At 40.8% G+C, this 17803-nt stretch overlaps 1 protein-coding gene across 2 annotated transcripts in view; it reads right to left on the bottom strand.

Annotated features, from left to right (window-relative positions):
- Positions 1 to 9582: 9582 nt before the first annotated feature.
- Positions 9583 to 17803, bottom strand: part of LOC139748985 (uncharacterized) — a 261271-nt gene continuing 253050 nt past the window's right edge. For both annotated transcript variants that reach the window (XM_071662339.1, XM_071662338.1), the window contains one exon: positions 9583 to 12202. In XM_071662339.1, the coding sequence (XP_071518440.1) occupies positions 10702 to 12202 (1501 nt within the window). In that variant the 3' untranslated portion in view covers positions 9583 to 10701. The remainder of the gene's footprint in view (positions 12203 to 17803) is intronic.

Here is a 17803-nt window from a genome sequence, read left to right as displayed (position 1 = left end):
TTTGAATGGAGAAAAACTGGAGGAAGTGAAGTGTTTTAGATATCTGGGAGTGGATCTGGCAGCGGATGGAACCATGGAAGCGGAAGTGGATCATAGGGTGGGGGAGGGGGCGAAAGTCCTGGGGGCCTTGAAGAATGTGTGGAAGTCGAGAACATTATCTCGGAAAGCAAAAATGGGTATGTTTGAAGGAATAGTGGTTCCAACAATGTTGTATGGTTGCGAGGCGTGGGCTATGGATAGAGTTGTGTGCAGGAGGATGGATGTGCTGGAAATGAGATGTTTGAGGACAATGTGTGGTGTGAGGTGGTTTGATCGAGTGAGTAACGTAAGGGTAAGAGAGATGTGTGGAAATGAAAAGAGCGTGGTTGAGAGAGCAGAAGAGGGTGTTTTGAAGTGGTTTGGGCACATGGAGAGGATGAGTGAGGAAGATTGACCAAGAGGATATATGTGTCGGAGGTGGAGGGAACAAGGAGAAGAGGGAGACCAAATTGGAGGTGGAAAGATGGAGTGAAAAAGATTTTGTGTGATCGGGGCCTGAACATGCAGGAGGGTGAAAGGAGGGCAAGGAATAGAGTGAATTGGAGCGATGTGGTATACCGGGGTTGACGTGCTGTCAGTGGATTGAAGCAGGGCATGTGAAGCGTCTTTGATAAACCATGGAAAGCTGTGTAGGTATGTATATTTGCGTGTGTGGACGTATGTATATACATGTGTATGGGGGGGTTGGGCCATTTCTTTCGTCTGTTTCCTTGCGCTACCTCGCAAACGCGGGAGACAGCGACAAAGTATAAAAAAAAAAAAAAAAATATATATATATATATATATATATATATATATATATATATATATATATATATATATATATATATATATATATATTTTTCTTTTTTTTTTGCTTTGTCGCTGTCTCCCGCATTTGCGAGGTAGCGCAAGGAAACAGACGAAAGAAATGGCACAACCCACACCCATACACATGCCTTGATTCAATCCACTGACAGCACGTCAACCCCGGTATACCACATCGCTCCAATTCACTCTATTCTTTGCCCTCCTTTCACCCTCCTGCATGTTCAGGCCCCAATCACACAAAATCTTTTTCACTCCATCTTTCCACCTCCAATTTGGTCTCCCTCTTCTCCTCGTTCCCTCCACCTCCGACACATATATCCTCTTGGTCAATCTTTCCTCACTCATTCTCTCCATGTGACCAAACCATTTCAAAACACCCTCTTCTGCTCTCTCAACCACGCTCTTTTTATTTCCACACATCTCTCTTACCCTTACGTTACTTACTCGATCAAACCACCTCACACCACACATTGTCCTCAAACATCTCATTTCCAGCACATCCATCCTCCTGCGCACAACTCTATCCATAGTCCACGCCTCGCAACCATACAACATTGTTGGAACCACTATTCCTTCAAACATACCCATTTTTGCCCTCCGAGATAATGTTCTCGACTTCCACACATTCTTCAAGGCTCCCAGAATTTTCGCCCCCTCCCCCACCCTATGATCCACTTCCGCTTCCATGGTTCCATCCGCTGCCAGATCCACTCCCAGATATCTAAAACACTTCACTTCCTCCAGTTTTTCTCCATTCAAACTCACCTCCCAATTGGATTGACCCTCAACCCTACTGTACCTAATAGCCTTGCTCTTATTCACATTTACTCTTAACTTTCTTCTTTCACACACTTTACCAAACTCAGTCACCAGCTTCTGCAGTTTCTCACATGAATCAGCCACCAGCGCTGTATCATCAGTGAACAACAACTGACTCACTTCCCAAGCTCTCTCATCCCCAACAGACTTCATACTTGCCCCTCTTTCCAAAACTCTTGCATTCACCTCCCTAACAACCCCATCCATATATATATATTTTTTTTTTTTTTGCTTTGTTGCTGTCTCCCGCGTTTGCGAGGTAGCGCAAGGAAACAGACGAAAGAAATGGCCCAACCCACCCCCATACACATGTATATACATACGTCCACACACGCAAATATACATACCTACACAGCTTTCCATGGTTTATCCCAGACGCTTCACATGCCCTGATTCAATCCACTGACAGCACGTCAACCCCGGTATACCACATCGATCCAATTCACTCTATTCCTTGACCTCCTTTCACCCTCCTGCATGTTCAGGCCCCGATCACACAAAATCTTTTTCACTCCATCTTTCCACCTAAAATTTGGTCTCCCACTTTTCCTCATTCCCTCCACCTCCGACACATATATCCTCTTGGTCAATCTTTCCTCACTCACATATATATATATATATATATATATATATATATATATATATATATATATATATATATATATATATATATATATATATTATATATATATATAATGTGAATAAGAGCAAGGTTATTAGGTACAGTAGGGTTGAGGGTCAAGTCAATTGGGAGGTAAGTTTGAATGGAGAAAAACTGGAGGAAGTAAAGTGTTTTAGATATCTGGGAGTGGATCTGGCAGCAGATGGAACCATGGAAGCGGAAGTGAATCATAGGTTGCTATATTTGATTTTGAAGGAGAGGATGAAAGGTGTTTATATACTTTAATACTACATCATGATATTGTACTATTATATTATTGTATTTCATTTTGGTTGTGGTTTTATGTCAGTATACACCATTATTAGTGTAAATTTCCTTTATTGAAAGGGACTAAAAATTTGTAAATACTTTCCCTTGTCTTTTCTTTTTTCTGTTTCATACTTCTCTCTATATTTTAATTTAGGTCCAGCCTTGATGTGGACTTTTGTCCATCACTGGAGTCTTCAGCACAATAAAAAAAATCCATATTTGGGTACCAAATATTTTTTTTCACAGTGGTTGACTGGTTCACTTTAGTGAAAATAGGTGCATCAACCACTTTAAATGTTTGTAAAAAAATCCCCATCATATGGTTAAGAAAAAAATAAATGATTAATGGGTTTTCATACAGTATAATGTTATTTCCCTAGTGATGTGGAATATTTCTTCATTATGTAAATAAACTTTTTAGGGCTATACAATTATAAATCAGCCACCAGCGCTGTATCATCAGCAAACAACAACTGACTCACTTCCCAAGCTCTCTCATCCATAACAGACTGCATACTTGCCCCTCTTTCCAAAACTCTTGCATTCACCTCCCTAACAACCCCATCCATAAACAAATTAAACAACCATGGAGACATCACACACCCCTGCCGCAAACCTACATTCACTGAGAACCAATCACTTTCCTCTCTTCCTACATGTACACATGACTTACATCCTAAATAAAAACTTTTCACTGCTTCTAACAACTTGCCTCCCACACCATATATTCTTAATACCTTCCACAGAGCATCTCTATCAACTCTATCATATGCCTTCTCCAGATCCATAAATGCTACATACAAATCCATTTGCTTTTTTAAGTATTTCTCACAGGGCATGTAAAGCGTCTGGGGTAAACCATGGAAAGTTCTGTGGGGCCTGGGTGTGGAAAGGGAGCTGTGGTTTCGGGCATTATTACATGACAGCTAGAGACTGAGTGTGAACGAATGGGGCCTTTGTTGTCTTTTCCTAGCGCTACCTCGCACACATGAGGGGGGAGGGGGATGTTATTCCATGTGTGGCGAGGTGGTGATGGGAATAAATAAGGGCAGACAGTATGAATTATGTACATGTGTATATATGTATATGTCTGTGTGTATATACATATGTGTACATGAGATGTATAGGTATGTATATTTGTGTGTGTGGACGTGTATGTATATACATGTGTATGGGGGTGGGTTGGGCCATTTCTTTCGTCCGTTTCCTTGCGCTACCTTGCAAACGCGGGGGACAGCGACAAAGCAAAATAAACATTCCTCAAAGCAAACACCTGATCCACACATCCTCTACCACTTCTGAAACCACACCGCTCTTCCCCAATCTGATGCTCTGTACATGCCTTCACCCTTTCAATCAATACCCTCCCATATAATTTACCAGGAATACTCAACAAACTTATACCTCTGTAATTTGAGCACTCATCTTTGTCCCCTTTGCCTTTGTACAATGGCACTATGCAAGCATTCCGCCAATCCTCAGGCACCTCACCATGAATCATACATACATTAAATAACCTTACCAACTAGTCAACAGCTGCAGAAGCTGGTGACTGAGTTTGGTAAAGTGTGTGAAAGAAGAAAGTTGAGAGTAAATGTGAATGAGCAAGGTTATTAGGTACAGTAGGGTTGAGGGTCAAGTCAATTGGGAGGTAAGTTTGAATGGAGAAAAACTGGAGGAAGTGAAGTGTTTTAGATATCTGGGAGTGGATTTGGCAGCGGATGGAACCATGGAAGCGGAAGTGAATCATAGGGTGGGGGAGGGGGCAAAAATTCTGTGAGCATTGAAGAATGTGTGGAAGTCGAGAACATTATCTCGGAAAGCAAAAATGGGTATGTTTGAAGGAATAGTGGTTCCAACAATGTTGTATGGTTGTGATGCATGGGCTACGGATAGAGTTGTGCACAGGAGGGTGGATGTGCTGGAAATGAGATGTTTTAGGACAATATGTGGTGTGAGGTGGTATGATCGAGTAAGTAATAATAGGGTAAGAGAGATGTGTGGTAATAAAAAGAGTGTGGTTGAGAGAGCAGAAGAGGGTGTTTTGAAATGGTTCGGTCACATGGAGAGAATGAGTGAGGAAAGATTGACCAAGAGGATATATGTGTCAGAGGTGGAGGGAACGAGGAGAAGTGGGAGACCAAATTGGAGGAGGAAAGATGGAGTGAAAAAGATTTTGAGTGATCGGGGCCTGAACATGCAGGAGGGTGAAAGGTGTGCAAGGAATAGAGTGAACTGGAACAATGTGGTACACCGGGGTCAACGTGCTGTCAATGGATTGAACCAGGGCATGTGAAGCGTCTGGGGTAAACCATGGAAAGTTCTGTGGGGCCTGGATGTGGAAAGGGAGCTGTGGTTTCGGTGCATTGTTACATGACAGCTAGAGACTGAGTGTGAACGAATGGGGCCTTTGTTGTCTTTTCCTAGTGCTACCTCGCACACATGAGGGGGAGGGGGTAGTTATTTCATGTGTGGCGAGGTGGCGATGGGAATGAATAAAGGCAGACAGTATGAATTATGTACATGTGTATATATGTATATGTCTGTGTGTGTATATATATATATATATATATATGTATATGTTGAGATGTATAGGTATGTGTATTTGCGTGTGTGGATGTGTATGTATATACATGTGTATGTGGGTGGGTTGGGCCATTCTTTCGTCTGTTTCCTTGCGCTACCTCGCTAATGCGGGAGACAGCGACAAAGCAAAATAAATAAATAAATATAGAATTATAAATACTTTTACCTCTCACCTTGCTTACAAAAAAGAAAAAACTTCATTACCAGCAACATCACCACCACCCTATGTCAACTAATACTAACATTAACAGAATTTACATCATCACCAACACTCCACATTCAATATCACTAACACTATTTGCATCTCCAATATCATTACCACTACTCCAGTATCATCAACAATAATTCCACCACCAGTAGCACCACTACTTGCTCCACGTGCGACACTATACCAACATTATCAATAATCATACTGTACTTACCGATGAGGTCCTACAGAACTTCTGCATTTATCATTTATTTAGTATCTTTTGTAAATGACAGCAATAATCATCACTAGAATCCTTTAAAATCACTACAAGTACAGGAAGAAATGTTGGGCACACTCTTACTCATGCAGGTGTTGAGAGGACTGCTTGGACGCATGGGCCTGAAGCTACTGCACACCTCATGGCAGCCTATGCTCTGCCCAATTATTCTTCCCATGGATATCGCATGCCATCTGAACCCTGTGATGCATATAATAACCAGAATTTAATCTATGTGAATTTTCAAAGCAAATAATGCACAGTATGATTAGAATGAGAGCATAGGTTTTTGAAATGATGCATATTGTCACTGGAATGCAAGAGTGTTGATTTCTTTAAACTGTACACTTGAAGTGTGAAACTTTGAATGTCAGAAAAAATGTAATTTTTTCATTTGCCATTATGCACCTACTGTTATGAAAATTGCAGGTCATGTCGGGTACTTGTCAAAATTCCTAAGTGCCTCCCTGTTTGATGTCTTGATCAGTTGGAGCAATGGGCATCAAGCACCAGCATGGGCCCCATGATTAACAATATCTTTAAACTTTAGACTGAGAGCAGCTTGGAAACTTACTCAGACTGACTGGCTTTCCAGTCCTTTACATCTTATACACAGTCATTTAAACAATAGATTCATCAAAGTCTTACAACAAAGCAAATATTGTTTTAGATATGAGTTTGAACATTAAACCCTAAAAAGAACATTCTTGATTTGTTCACTCTATAATGTTTCTGATTATGTTGTGTAGTAATTTCATTATGAATGAAAGATTTCATGTCTTAAAAGTTGTTCTCAGTCATAGTTCAGGTTGCATCCAAGCCTGACTCTTGAATTCGTTTTTGCAATATTGAACTTTATTTTTTTTTTTTTTTTTTTTTTTTTTTTTTTTTTACTTTGTCGCTGTCTCCCGCGTTTGCGAGGTAGCGCAAGGAAACAGACGAAAGAAATGGCCCAACCCCCATACACACGTACATACACACGTCCACACACGCAAATATACATACCTACACAGCTTTCCATGGTTTACCCCAGACGCTTCACATGCCTTGATTCAATCCACTGACAGCACGTCAACCCCTGTATACCACATCGCTCCAATTCACTTTATTCCTTGCCCTCCTTTCACCCTCCTGCATGTTCAGGCCCCGATCACACAAAATCTTTTTCACTCCATCTTTCCACCTCCAATTTGGTCTCCCTCTTCTCCTCGTTCCCTCCACCTCCGACACATATATCCTCTTGGTCAATCTTTCCTCACTCATTCTCTCCATGTGCCCAAACCATTTCAAAACACCCTCTTCTGCTCTCTCAACCACGCTCTTTTTATTTCCACACATCTCTCTTACCCTTACGTTACTTACTCGATCAAACCACCTCACACCACACATTGTCCTCAAACATCTCATTTCCAGCACATCCATCCTCCTGCGCACAACTCTATCCATAGCCCACGCCTCGCAACCATACAACATTGTTGGAACCACTATTCCTTCAAACATACCCATTTTTGCTTTCCGAGATAATGTTCTCGACTTCCACACATTTTTCAAGGCTCCCAAAATTTTCGCCCCCTCCCCCACCCTATGATCCACTTCCGCTTCCATGGTTCCATCCGCTGACAGATCCACTCCCAGATATCTAAAACACTTCACTTCCTCCAGTTTTTCTCCATTCAAACTCACCTCCCAATTGACTTGACCCTCAACCCTACTGTACCTAATAACCTTGCTCTTATTCACATTTACTCTTAACTTTCTTCTTCCACACACTTTACCAAACTCAGTCACCAGCTTCTGCAGTTTCTCACATGAATGAGCCACCAGCGCTGTATCATCAGCGAACAACAACTGACTCACTTCCCAAGCTCTCTCATCCCCAACAGACTTCATACTTGCCCCTCTTTCCAGGACTCTTGCATTTACCTCCCTAACAACCCCATCCATAAACAAATTAAACAACCATGGAGACATCACACACCCCTGCCGCAAACCTACATTCACTGAGAACCAATCACTTTCCTCTCTTCCTACACGTACACATGCCTTACATCCTCGATAAAAACTTTTCACTGCTTCTAACAACTTGCCTCCCACACCATATATTCTTAATACTTTCCAAAGAGCATCTCTATCAACTCTATCATATGCCTTCTCCAGATCCATAAATGCTACATACAAATCCATTTGCTTTTCTAAGTATTTCTCACATACATTCTTCAAAGCAAACACCTGATCCACACATCCTCTACCACTTCTGAAACCGCACTGCTCTTCCCCAATCTGATGCTCTGTACATGCCTTCACCCTCTCAATCAATACCCTCCCATATAATTTACCAGGAATACTCAACAAACTTATACCTCTGTAATTTGAGCACTCACTCTTATCCCCTTTCCCTTTGTACAATGGCACTATGCACGCATTCCGCCAATCCTCAGGCACCTCACCATGAGTCATACATACATTAAATAACCTTACCAACCAGTCAACAATACAGTCACCCCCTTTTTTAATAAATTCCACTGCAATACCATCCAAACCTGCTGCCTTGCCGGCTTTCATCTTCCGCAACGCTTTTACTACCTCTTCTCTGTTTACCAAATCATTTTCCCCAACCCTCTCACTTTGCACACCACCTCGACCAAAACACCCTATATCTGCCACTCTGTCATCAGACACATTCAACAAACCTTCAAAATACTCATTCCATCTCCTTCTCACATCACCACTACTTGTTACCACCTCCCCATTTACGCCCTTCACTGAAGTTCCCATTTGCTCCCTTGTCTTACGCACCCTATTTACCTCCTTCCAGAACATCTTTTTACTCTCCCTAAAATTTACTGATAGTCTCTCACCCCAACTCTCATTTGCCCTCTTTTTTCACCTCTTGCACCTTTCTCTTGACCTCCTGTCTCTTTCTTTTATACTTCTCCCACTCAATTGCATTTTTTCCCTGCAAAAATCGTCCAAATGCCTCTCTCTTCTCTTTCACTAATACTCTTACTTCTTCATCCCACCACTCACTACCCTTTCTAAACAGCCCACCTCCCACTCTTCTCATGCCACAAGCATCTTTTGCGCAATCCATCACTGATTCCCTAAATACATCCCATTCCTCCCCCACTCCCCTTACTTATTTATTTATTTTTATTTATTCATTTTACTTTGTCGCTGGGGGTAGGGGAGAAAGAATACTTCCCACGTATTCCCTGCGTGTCGTAGAAGGCGACTAAAAGGGGAGGGAGCGGGTGGCTGGAAATCCTCCCCTCTCGTTTTTTTTAATTTTCCAAAAGAAGGAACAGAGAAGGGGGCCAGGTGAGGATATTCCCTCAAAGGCCCAGTCCTCTGTTCTTAACGCTACCTCGCTATCGCGGGAAATGGCGAATAGTATGAAAAAAAAAAAAAAAACTTTGTCGCTGTCTCCCGCGTTAGTGAGGTAGCGCAAGGAAACTGACGAAAGAATGGCCCAACCCACTCACATACACATGTATATACATACATGTCCACACGCAAATATACATACCTATACATCTCAACGTATACATATATATATATATATATATACACACACAGACATATACATATATACACATGTACATAATTCATAGTCTGCCTTTATTCATTCCCATTACCACCCCGCCACACATGAAATAACAACCCCCTCCCCCTGCATGTGCGTGAGGTAGCGCTAGTAAAAGACAACAAATTGAACTTTAATCATTTAGAATTTTCAGTGATCTATGCACTTGCATAAGTAAAACCATTTGTGTCTAAGCATATTTTCCTTTAAAATATCTATACTCCTTTTGCAATGAAGTTAAACTAATCTTAAACATAGTATCATTAAGAGATTTATTCTGTACATTAGATGGCAGTGCAATCCTTATACCATTTAATATAAGGCAACATCAGAAGAAAAGGCCATAATGAGAGTCTACCTTTTTATGATAAAGCCATACAAGTATTTCAGAATTAAACTTATAAATAGAAGATAAAGATTATACAGATAAAAATATATATAATTGTGAGAACTTTACTAGCTATAGCACCTGCATGTTTTTCTTTTCAAGTGAATAAGTGCATTTCAGTGAGTCAAGAATACTTCAAAGTCTGTATCTAATTTTTAAATTATTTTTTCATATCATAACAATCAAGGACCATATGCACACACTCATTTGCTAAGTAGAATACAGTCACTCAAATAAAGCTACATTTATGTAGGCATTTTGGTTAACAGAAATATCATATCAACATAACAAGGAATGTTTTCTTGGAAATGTTACTTCTTTACAATGATCATTCTTAATATGTCAAGTGCTTCACACAAAGGCCTACAGTGTAGCAGAATTCAGCACCTGAAGTCCATAGAACACAAGTTGTGGTAAGACAGACAGCCTCTTTTTACAATGATTAGTAAGCAAACTAATCAGTCCTGAAGAGTCTGCAAATGGTCTCTTATACCTCTCTCATAGGTTAAAATATTACATGTACTTACTACATGTAGCCCTTGGACTCTAAATGTCAATGGCTGTAAAATTCTGTGATCTACATAGGCTAAAGAATATATGCCATACATCAGTGGCACATTTTCTTTTATAATATCCCATATCAATAGCACAGCACTCCATTTCATTACAGCTTTTCAGTTTGTAATGAGAAAAACTACATATAATTAACCCTTCCTTTTCTTACTCTCTCTGCTTGAGCACTAAGATAAAAAAACACACAACAATCTCATAATTTTCATCTTCACAGTCACTTGCACAGAAAACAACACTAGACATAATTTGTAAGCATTTGGTGACAAAAACTTTGGGAGAGTATTCTGGATCCTGTCTTCAAATTTTACTGTACAGTATACTAACATTAACAAAACCTCTACACTCACAGTCTCACAATCTTCTAAATGCTCAAGCAGTGGCATAACCAGGTTCTTACTATATGTAATTTTCTTGCCTCACAGCTTACATTAAGTTATGACTAGAACACATTAGCATCATTGTATGTTAAGTACGCATGGAGAGATATCATAAGATGTAGGTGTCATCAAATATTTGTATCTCTTCGCTTGGGCACCCGGAAACTCATGTGAAGTGAATTACCACGCATAAAAGGGGCAAGGGCTGTTCTGTCAATATTGCTACGCCTTGGCAGTGTTAGGTCACAATGTAGTACATCCTCTGCTTCATCTTCCACAACACAATCATTATCCAAAGTCTCATGGGCAAGATCAAACCTCGATAAGGTGAGATTTGTCCTTGATCCTCGTAGATCAGTTCTTGATGTTCGAAGCTCACTTTTAGAAGCCCTTAAATCTGATTTTGAGGCACGCAAATCTGATTTTGATGCTCGTAAATCAGGCCTAGAGGCTCGCAGGTCAGATTTTGATGCTCGAAGGTCTTGTCGCGATGCTCTTAAATCTGACTTAGATGCCCTAAGATCAGATTTTGAGGCTCTTATATCAGATTTTGAAGCTCTTAATTCAGACTTTGATGCTCTTAAATCTGACTTTGAAGCCCTGAGGTCTGATTTTGAAGCTCTCAGATCAGCTTTAGAAGCTCTCAAGTCTGATTTGGATGCATGAAGGTCACTCCGAGAGCCTCTAAGGTCAACTTTGGAACTTCTGAGATCAGCCTTTGATCCTCTTAATTCAGAATTTTTTGGAACTTTCTTTACGGACAGTTGCGTTATTGCTCGTGAAACAGAGCCATTACATAACTTTTCCCATGGTTTAGCAACTGAACATAAAGTAGTTGGGTCAAGTTGTGTGAGAGATGGTCTACGTCCACTGAGGTCAGAATAATCATCCCAGGATACAACACTGGCTGCATCTCCACCATCATACGAATCAGAATGACATAATCTTTGATTTTCAACACGCGATTCTTCACAGTCATGGCAGGACACTCCACTGTCTACATCAGAGTCTCTCGTGAGAATTCCTTCCTCAACCAAAGGTCTCTGAGCCTCAGTAAGGGGTCTAACACTATCATGGAACTGTTGAGCAGCTTCATGAAGATAACGTGAATCATCAAGCACAAGTGAAGCACGCCTTGTGGCACGCACTGGAGGTTGATGATGATGATGATGAAGAGATCGTAAAGTCTCCTCTATATCAACACTTAGATGGTGACCTTTATTTCGTTGCCGTCGTACTTGTGTTGATATACTGTTCATTTGAAGATGCTGTAGATTTTGCATTTGATGTTGATGCTGATGCTGAAGTTGTTGCTGCTGTTCTTCTGGAATAGTACAGTGGCAAAGTGGTGGTACAACCAAGCTGCTGTAACCTTCTGTAAATGTTGGACTGCTACTAGAATCACTTGAATAAGCTGAGTCTACGTGATCAGTTTCAGGTAATGGGTATAGGTGATCATTAGGAGCTGGAAATGAGGAACCATATCTATGTGCATTGTAGACACTGTGGTAATTTGTGGTTTCTTCCTGCACATCTTCATATGATTCTGTGATGATGGACGGATGCAATGGAGATAATGGAGTAGTCATCCAGGTGTGGTTAAGACACTCATCTACTGTCAGTCTGTCACTGAAAAATAATCAAAATACATTTGAATATCCTTTCAACTGTTTAAAAAACAATTGCACTAGCAAACACTATAATGCTATGAGAAATTTTATTGCATACAGTCCAATAATGTGGGTGACCTGAATGAAAGAATGGGGAACAGAGTAGAAAGAGGAGATATGTGTGGGGATGGGGTACCAGGTGCAAATTTTAATGGTGAAAGAAGACATGGATTACATGCATCAGACAAGAGATTTGCAAATACATACTCTAAACATAATAATGTTCATACATACAATGGTACAGATACAGGGAAGGAAGGGCAGACACCAGCACAATGGATTTGTTTCCAGTAAGAAGTAACATGATAGTACTGTTTAAAATAGGGTTGGTAATAGGTTTGTTACATAATTTTTCTTCATACTGTGTGCTGTTTCCTGAGTTAGCAAGGCAGCACCAGGAACTAATGAAGAAAGGACTTATTTGCTCATCCATTTTCTAGCTGTCATGTACAATAACCCCAAATCACAGCACCCTATCCAGAACCAGGCCCCACAGTCCTTTTCATGGTTTTCTCCTGCTTCACATGTCCTGGTTCACTCAAGTGAAAGCATGTAAACCCCTTTATACCACATCATTCCAATTCACTCTATCCCATGCATGTCTTACACCTTCCTGCATCATCAAGCTCCAATCACTCAAAATAAGTTTCACTCTACTTTTCAATCTCTAATTTGGTCTCGCTCTTCTTCGAGCCCCTTCCACTTCTGACATATATATCCTTTTTATCAATCTCTCCTGACTCATTCTCTCCAAGTGTCCAAACCATATCAGCACACCTTCAGCTCTCTCAACCACACTTCTTTTACTGTCATATCATATGATACAAAAATGTTGCTCAACCTTTTACTGTGGATAGAGGGCTAGAAATATGAACAAAACATTATCTTATTTATTATGCTTGATCACCATTTCTTGCATCAGCGAGGTGGCACCAGGAAACAAAAGACAAACGACCCATCCACTCTTATACACACATAAATGCCCATACATGTACAGATACATACACATACATATACATACCAATACATACAAATACACAGCCATGTACATATATAATATTTATTTTATTTATTATACTTTGTTGCTGTCTTCCACGTTAGCGAGGTAGCACAAGGAAAGAGACGAAAGAATGGCCCAACCCACCCACATACACATGTATATATATATATATATACACATCCACAAACACACATATATGTATAGGTATGCATATGTGCATGTGTGGACATGTATGTATATACATGTGTATGTGGGTGGGTTGTAACATTCTTTCATCTGTTTCCTTGTGCTACCTCGCTAATGCGGGAGACAGCGACAAAGTATAATAAATAAATAAATAACATAATTCATACTTGCTGCCTTTATTCATTCCTGCGCCACCCTGCCACGCATGAAATGACAACCACCTCCCCCACATGCGCGTGAGGTAGTGCTAGGAAAAGACAACAAAGGCCACATTCATCCACACTTATTCTCTGGCTGTCATGTATAATGCACTGAAACCACAGCTCCCTTTCCACATCCAGGCCCCACAAAACTTTCCATGGTTTACCCCAGACGCTTCACATGCCCTGGTTCAATCCATTGGCAGCACGTCGACCTCGGTATACCACATTGTTCCAATTCACTCTATTCCTTGCACGCCTTTCACCCTCCTGCATATTCAGGCCCCGACTACTCAAAATCTTTTTCACTCCATCCTCCCATCTCCAATTTGGTCTCCCACTTCTCCTCGTTCCCTCCACCTCTGACACATAAATCCTCTTTGTCAATCTTTCCTCACTCATTCTCTCCATGTAACCAAACCATTTCAAAATACCCTCTTCTGCTCTTTCAACCACACTCTTTTTATTACCACACATTTCTCTTATACTTTTATTACTTACTCGATCAAACCATCTCACACCACATATTGTCCTCAAACATCTCATTTCCAACACATCTACCCTCCTCCGCACAACCCTATCTATAGCCTACGCCTCGCAACCCTATAACATTTTTGGAACCACTATTCCTTCAAACATACCCATTTTTGCTTTCCAAGAAAATGTTCTTGCCTTCCACACATTTTTCAATGCTCACAGAACTTTCGCCCCCTCCCCACCCTGTGACTCACTTCCGCTTCAATGGTTCCATCCGATGCCAAATCCACTCCCAGATATCTAAAACACTTCACTTCCTCCAGTTTTTCTCCATTCAAACTTACGTCCCAATTGTCTTGTCCCTCAACCCTGCTGTACCTAATAACCTTGCTCTTATTTACATTTACTCTCAGCTTTCTTCTTTCACACACTTTACCAAACTAAGTCACCAGCTTCTGCAGTTTCTCACCTGAATCAGCCACCAGCACTGTATCATCAGCGAACAAGTGACTCACTTCCTAAGCCCTCTCCTCCACAACAGACTGCATACTTGCCCCTTCTCCAAAACTCTTCAAAACATACATATATACATATGTACACATTCATACTTGCTTGCCTTCAATTCATTCCCAGTGCCACCCTGCTCCACATGAAACAGCATTGCTGCCCCCTGCTTCAGTGAGGTAGTGCTAGGAAAACAGAAACAATGGCCACATTTGTTCACACTCAGTCCTAGCTGTCATGTATAATGCACCAAAACCACAGCTCCCCATCCACATCCAGGCCCCCACAGACCTTACCATGGTTTACCCTAGACGTTTTACATGCCGTGGTTCAGTCCAATGACAGCATGTCGACCCCAGTATACCACATCATTCCAATTCACCCTATTCCTTGCATGCCTGTCACCCTCCTGCATGTTCAGGCCCCAATCACTAAAAATCTTTTTTCACTCCATCCTTCCACCTCCAATTTGATCTCCTGCTTCTCCTTGTTCCCTCCACCTCTGACACATTGATCCTCTTTGTCAACCTTTCTTCACTCATTCTCGCCATATATCCAAATCATTTCAACACCTCTTCTGCTCTCTCAACAACACTTTTTATTACCACACATCTCTCTTACCCTATAATTATTTACTCAATCAAACTTGACCAAAAAATAAGAAGGATAAGTTAAAAAATCTAGGAATGAAAACAAGAAATATAATTTTAAAAAGTTGAATTAAGCGAGGATTTGAAACACTGCACGTGAAACAGAGGTGGAAGTGATGTGGAGGTAATCTAACAAAACATGACTGTAGAGTGTCATGGAGGTTTACAGCACTGTGTATACATATAGGCTGTGTTAAGAGGCACAACATGGCAAAATAAAGATTTAAGAAAACTAGTGGAGGATAAATGAGAGTATGGAAACGTTGAATGTCAGAAAATAGCAGTGGAAGGAGAACAGAGAATCTAGTAATTAAGGCCCTCAATAGAAAAGAATGGTTATATGAATAAAAGGAAAACAAATGAGATTTTTTTTTTTTTTTTGAAAAATTATTATGAAAGTAAAGGAGAATTTACAAACTATTTTGGAAAGATGTTATAAAACTAGAAGAGAAGTATAAGTTGAGAGCAAGAGTGTATTAGAGAGGTAAGGAAGGATTAAGTTTATAACAGATGAAGAAAGTGTTTCAAAGGACTGATAAGAAATGATATTGAAAGAGATATGTCTGTTGGTAGAATACGTTTAAGGTAAGGTGAGACAAGAAAAGACAGATTGTAGAGGAAGACATCGCAAAGAAGGATACAAGAAGAGTAATTAAGTTCTTAAAGAATGAAAATGCTGGTGTTGTGGTTAACATGGTAAGAATGATGGTAAAGAAATGAAGAGAAAATGCTATGGAGTGGATCTGGAAGGATGGAAAAGTGGTCAGGTATCTCATGACTGGATGAAGGCAGAAATTGTTCCACTGTACAAAAGAAAAGGGAAAGGGAATAAATTTGACAGTAAGATATACAAAGAAATAAGTAAGTCTCTTTGGCATAGTTGGTGAGGCATATCATAGGATAGTGACTTATCATGCTAAAAGGATTAGGAAACTCCTTTTGGTAAAGAGCTATGTGGATATAGGAAAGGGAAGAGAGTGTGTAGACCATATTTTTTCACTAGCATATAGAGAAAGTACTTGAGAAAAAGAAGGTACATGCAGTATTCACAGATTTAGCAAAGGTTTGTGAAAGTGAGTAAGAAAGCTCTCTGGTGAGTTTTGACTGTAAATCTATCTACTTATCTATATCTCTGATTCCCGTTCCTTCCAGGAACTCCTATCAATGGGTTAGCCATGGCAAAAGTTTCGACAGATTGCTGTCTTTACATGTCTCCCTCACAAACAACTTTCCATGCATTCTTCCACCAGTGCACTTCTGCTCTATTTCCCCATGTCCCAGGGGGTCTTCCTCTCACACCAATACCTTTAATCGTACAATCATACACTATACTTGTCAACTCCCCATCTTGTATTCTTTCCACACTCCCAAATCACCTCAAAGTATTACGTTTGACTCACTCTTCCACTCCATAAATCATTCCCTTTGCATTTCTTGCATAGAAGACTTCTAGATAGCATCAAGAGCTTTCATAATGAAAGTAGTTTTTTTTTTTTTTTTTTTTTGCTTTGTCGCTGTCTCCCGCGTTTGCGAGGTAGCGCAAGGAAACAGACGAAAGAAATGGCCCAACCCACCCCCATACACATGTATATACATACGTCCACACACGCAAATACACATACCTACACAGCTTTCCATGGTTTACCCCAGACGCTTCACATGCCTTGATTCAATCCACTGACAGCACGTCAACCCCGGTATACCACATCGCTCCAATTCACTCTATTCCTTGCCCTCCTTTCACCCTCCTGCATGATCAGGCCCCAATCACACAAAATCTTTTTCACTCCATCTTTCCACCTCCAATTTGGTCTCCCTCTTCTCCTCGTTCCCTCCACCTCCGACACATATATTCTCTTGGTCAATCTTTCCTCACTCATTCTCTCCATGTGCCCGAACCATTTCAAAACACCCTCTTCTGCTCTCTCAACCACGCTCTTTTTATTTCCACACATCTCTCTTACCCTTACGTTACTTACTCGATCAAACCACCTCACACCACACATTGTCCTCAAACATCTCATTTCCAGCACATCTATCCTCCTGCGCACAACTCTATCCATAGCCCACGCCTCGCAACCATACAACATTGCTGGAACCACTATTCCTTCAAACATACCCATTTTTGCTTTCCGAGATAATGTTCTCGACTTCCACACATTCTTCAAGTCTCCCAGAATTTTCGCCCCCTCCCCCACCCTATGATCCACTTCCGCTTCCATGGTTCCATCCGCTGCCAGATCCACTCCCAGATATCTAAAACACTTCACTTCCTCCAGTTTTTCTCCATTCAAACTCACCTCCCAATTGACTTGACCCTTAACCCTACTGTACCTAATAACCTTGCTCTTATTCACATTTACTCTTAACTTTCTTCTTTCACACACTTTACCAAACTCAGTCACCAGCTTCTGCAGTTTCTCACATGAATCAGCCACCAGCGCTGTATCATCAGCGAACAACAACTGACTCACTTCCCAAGCTCTCTCATCCCCAACAGACTTCATACTTGCCCCTCTTTCCAAAACTCTTGCATTCACCTC

The sequence above is a fragment of the Panulirus ornatus genome, chromosome 6 (assembly GCF_036320965.1).
Source record: "Panulirus ornatus isolate Po-2019 chromosome 6, ASM3632096v1, whole genome shotgun sequence".
Classification (NCBI taxonomy): Eukaryota; Metazoa; Arthropoda; class Malacostraca; order Decapoda; family Palinuridae; genus Panulirus; species Panulirus ornatus.
The sequence above is the reverse complement of the archived record's forward strand: the minus strand, read 5'-3'. Positions and strand labels throughout refer to the sequence as shown.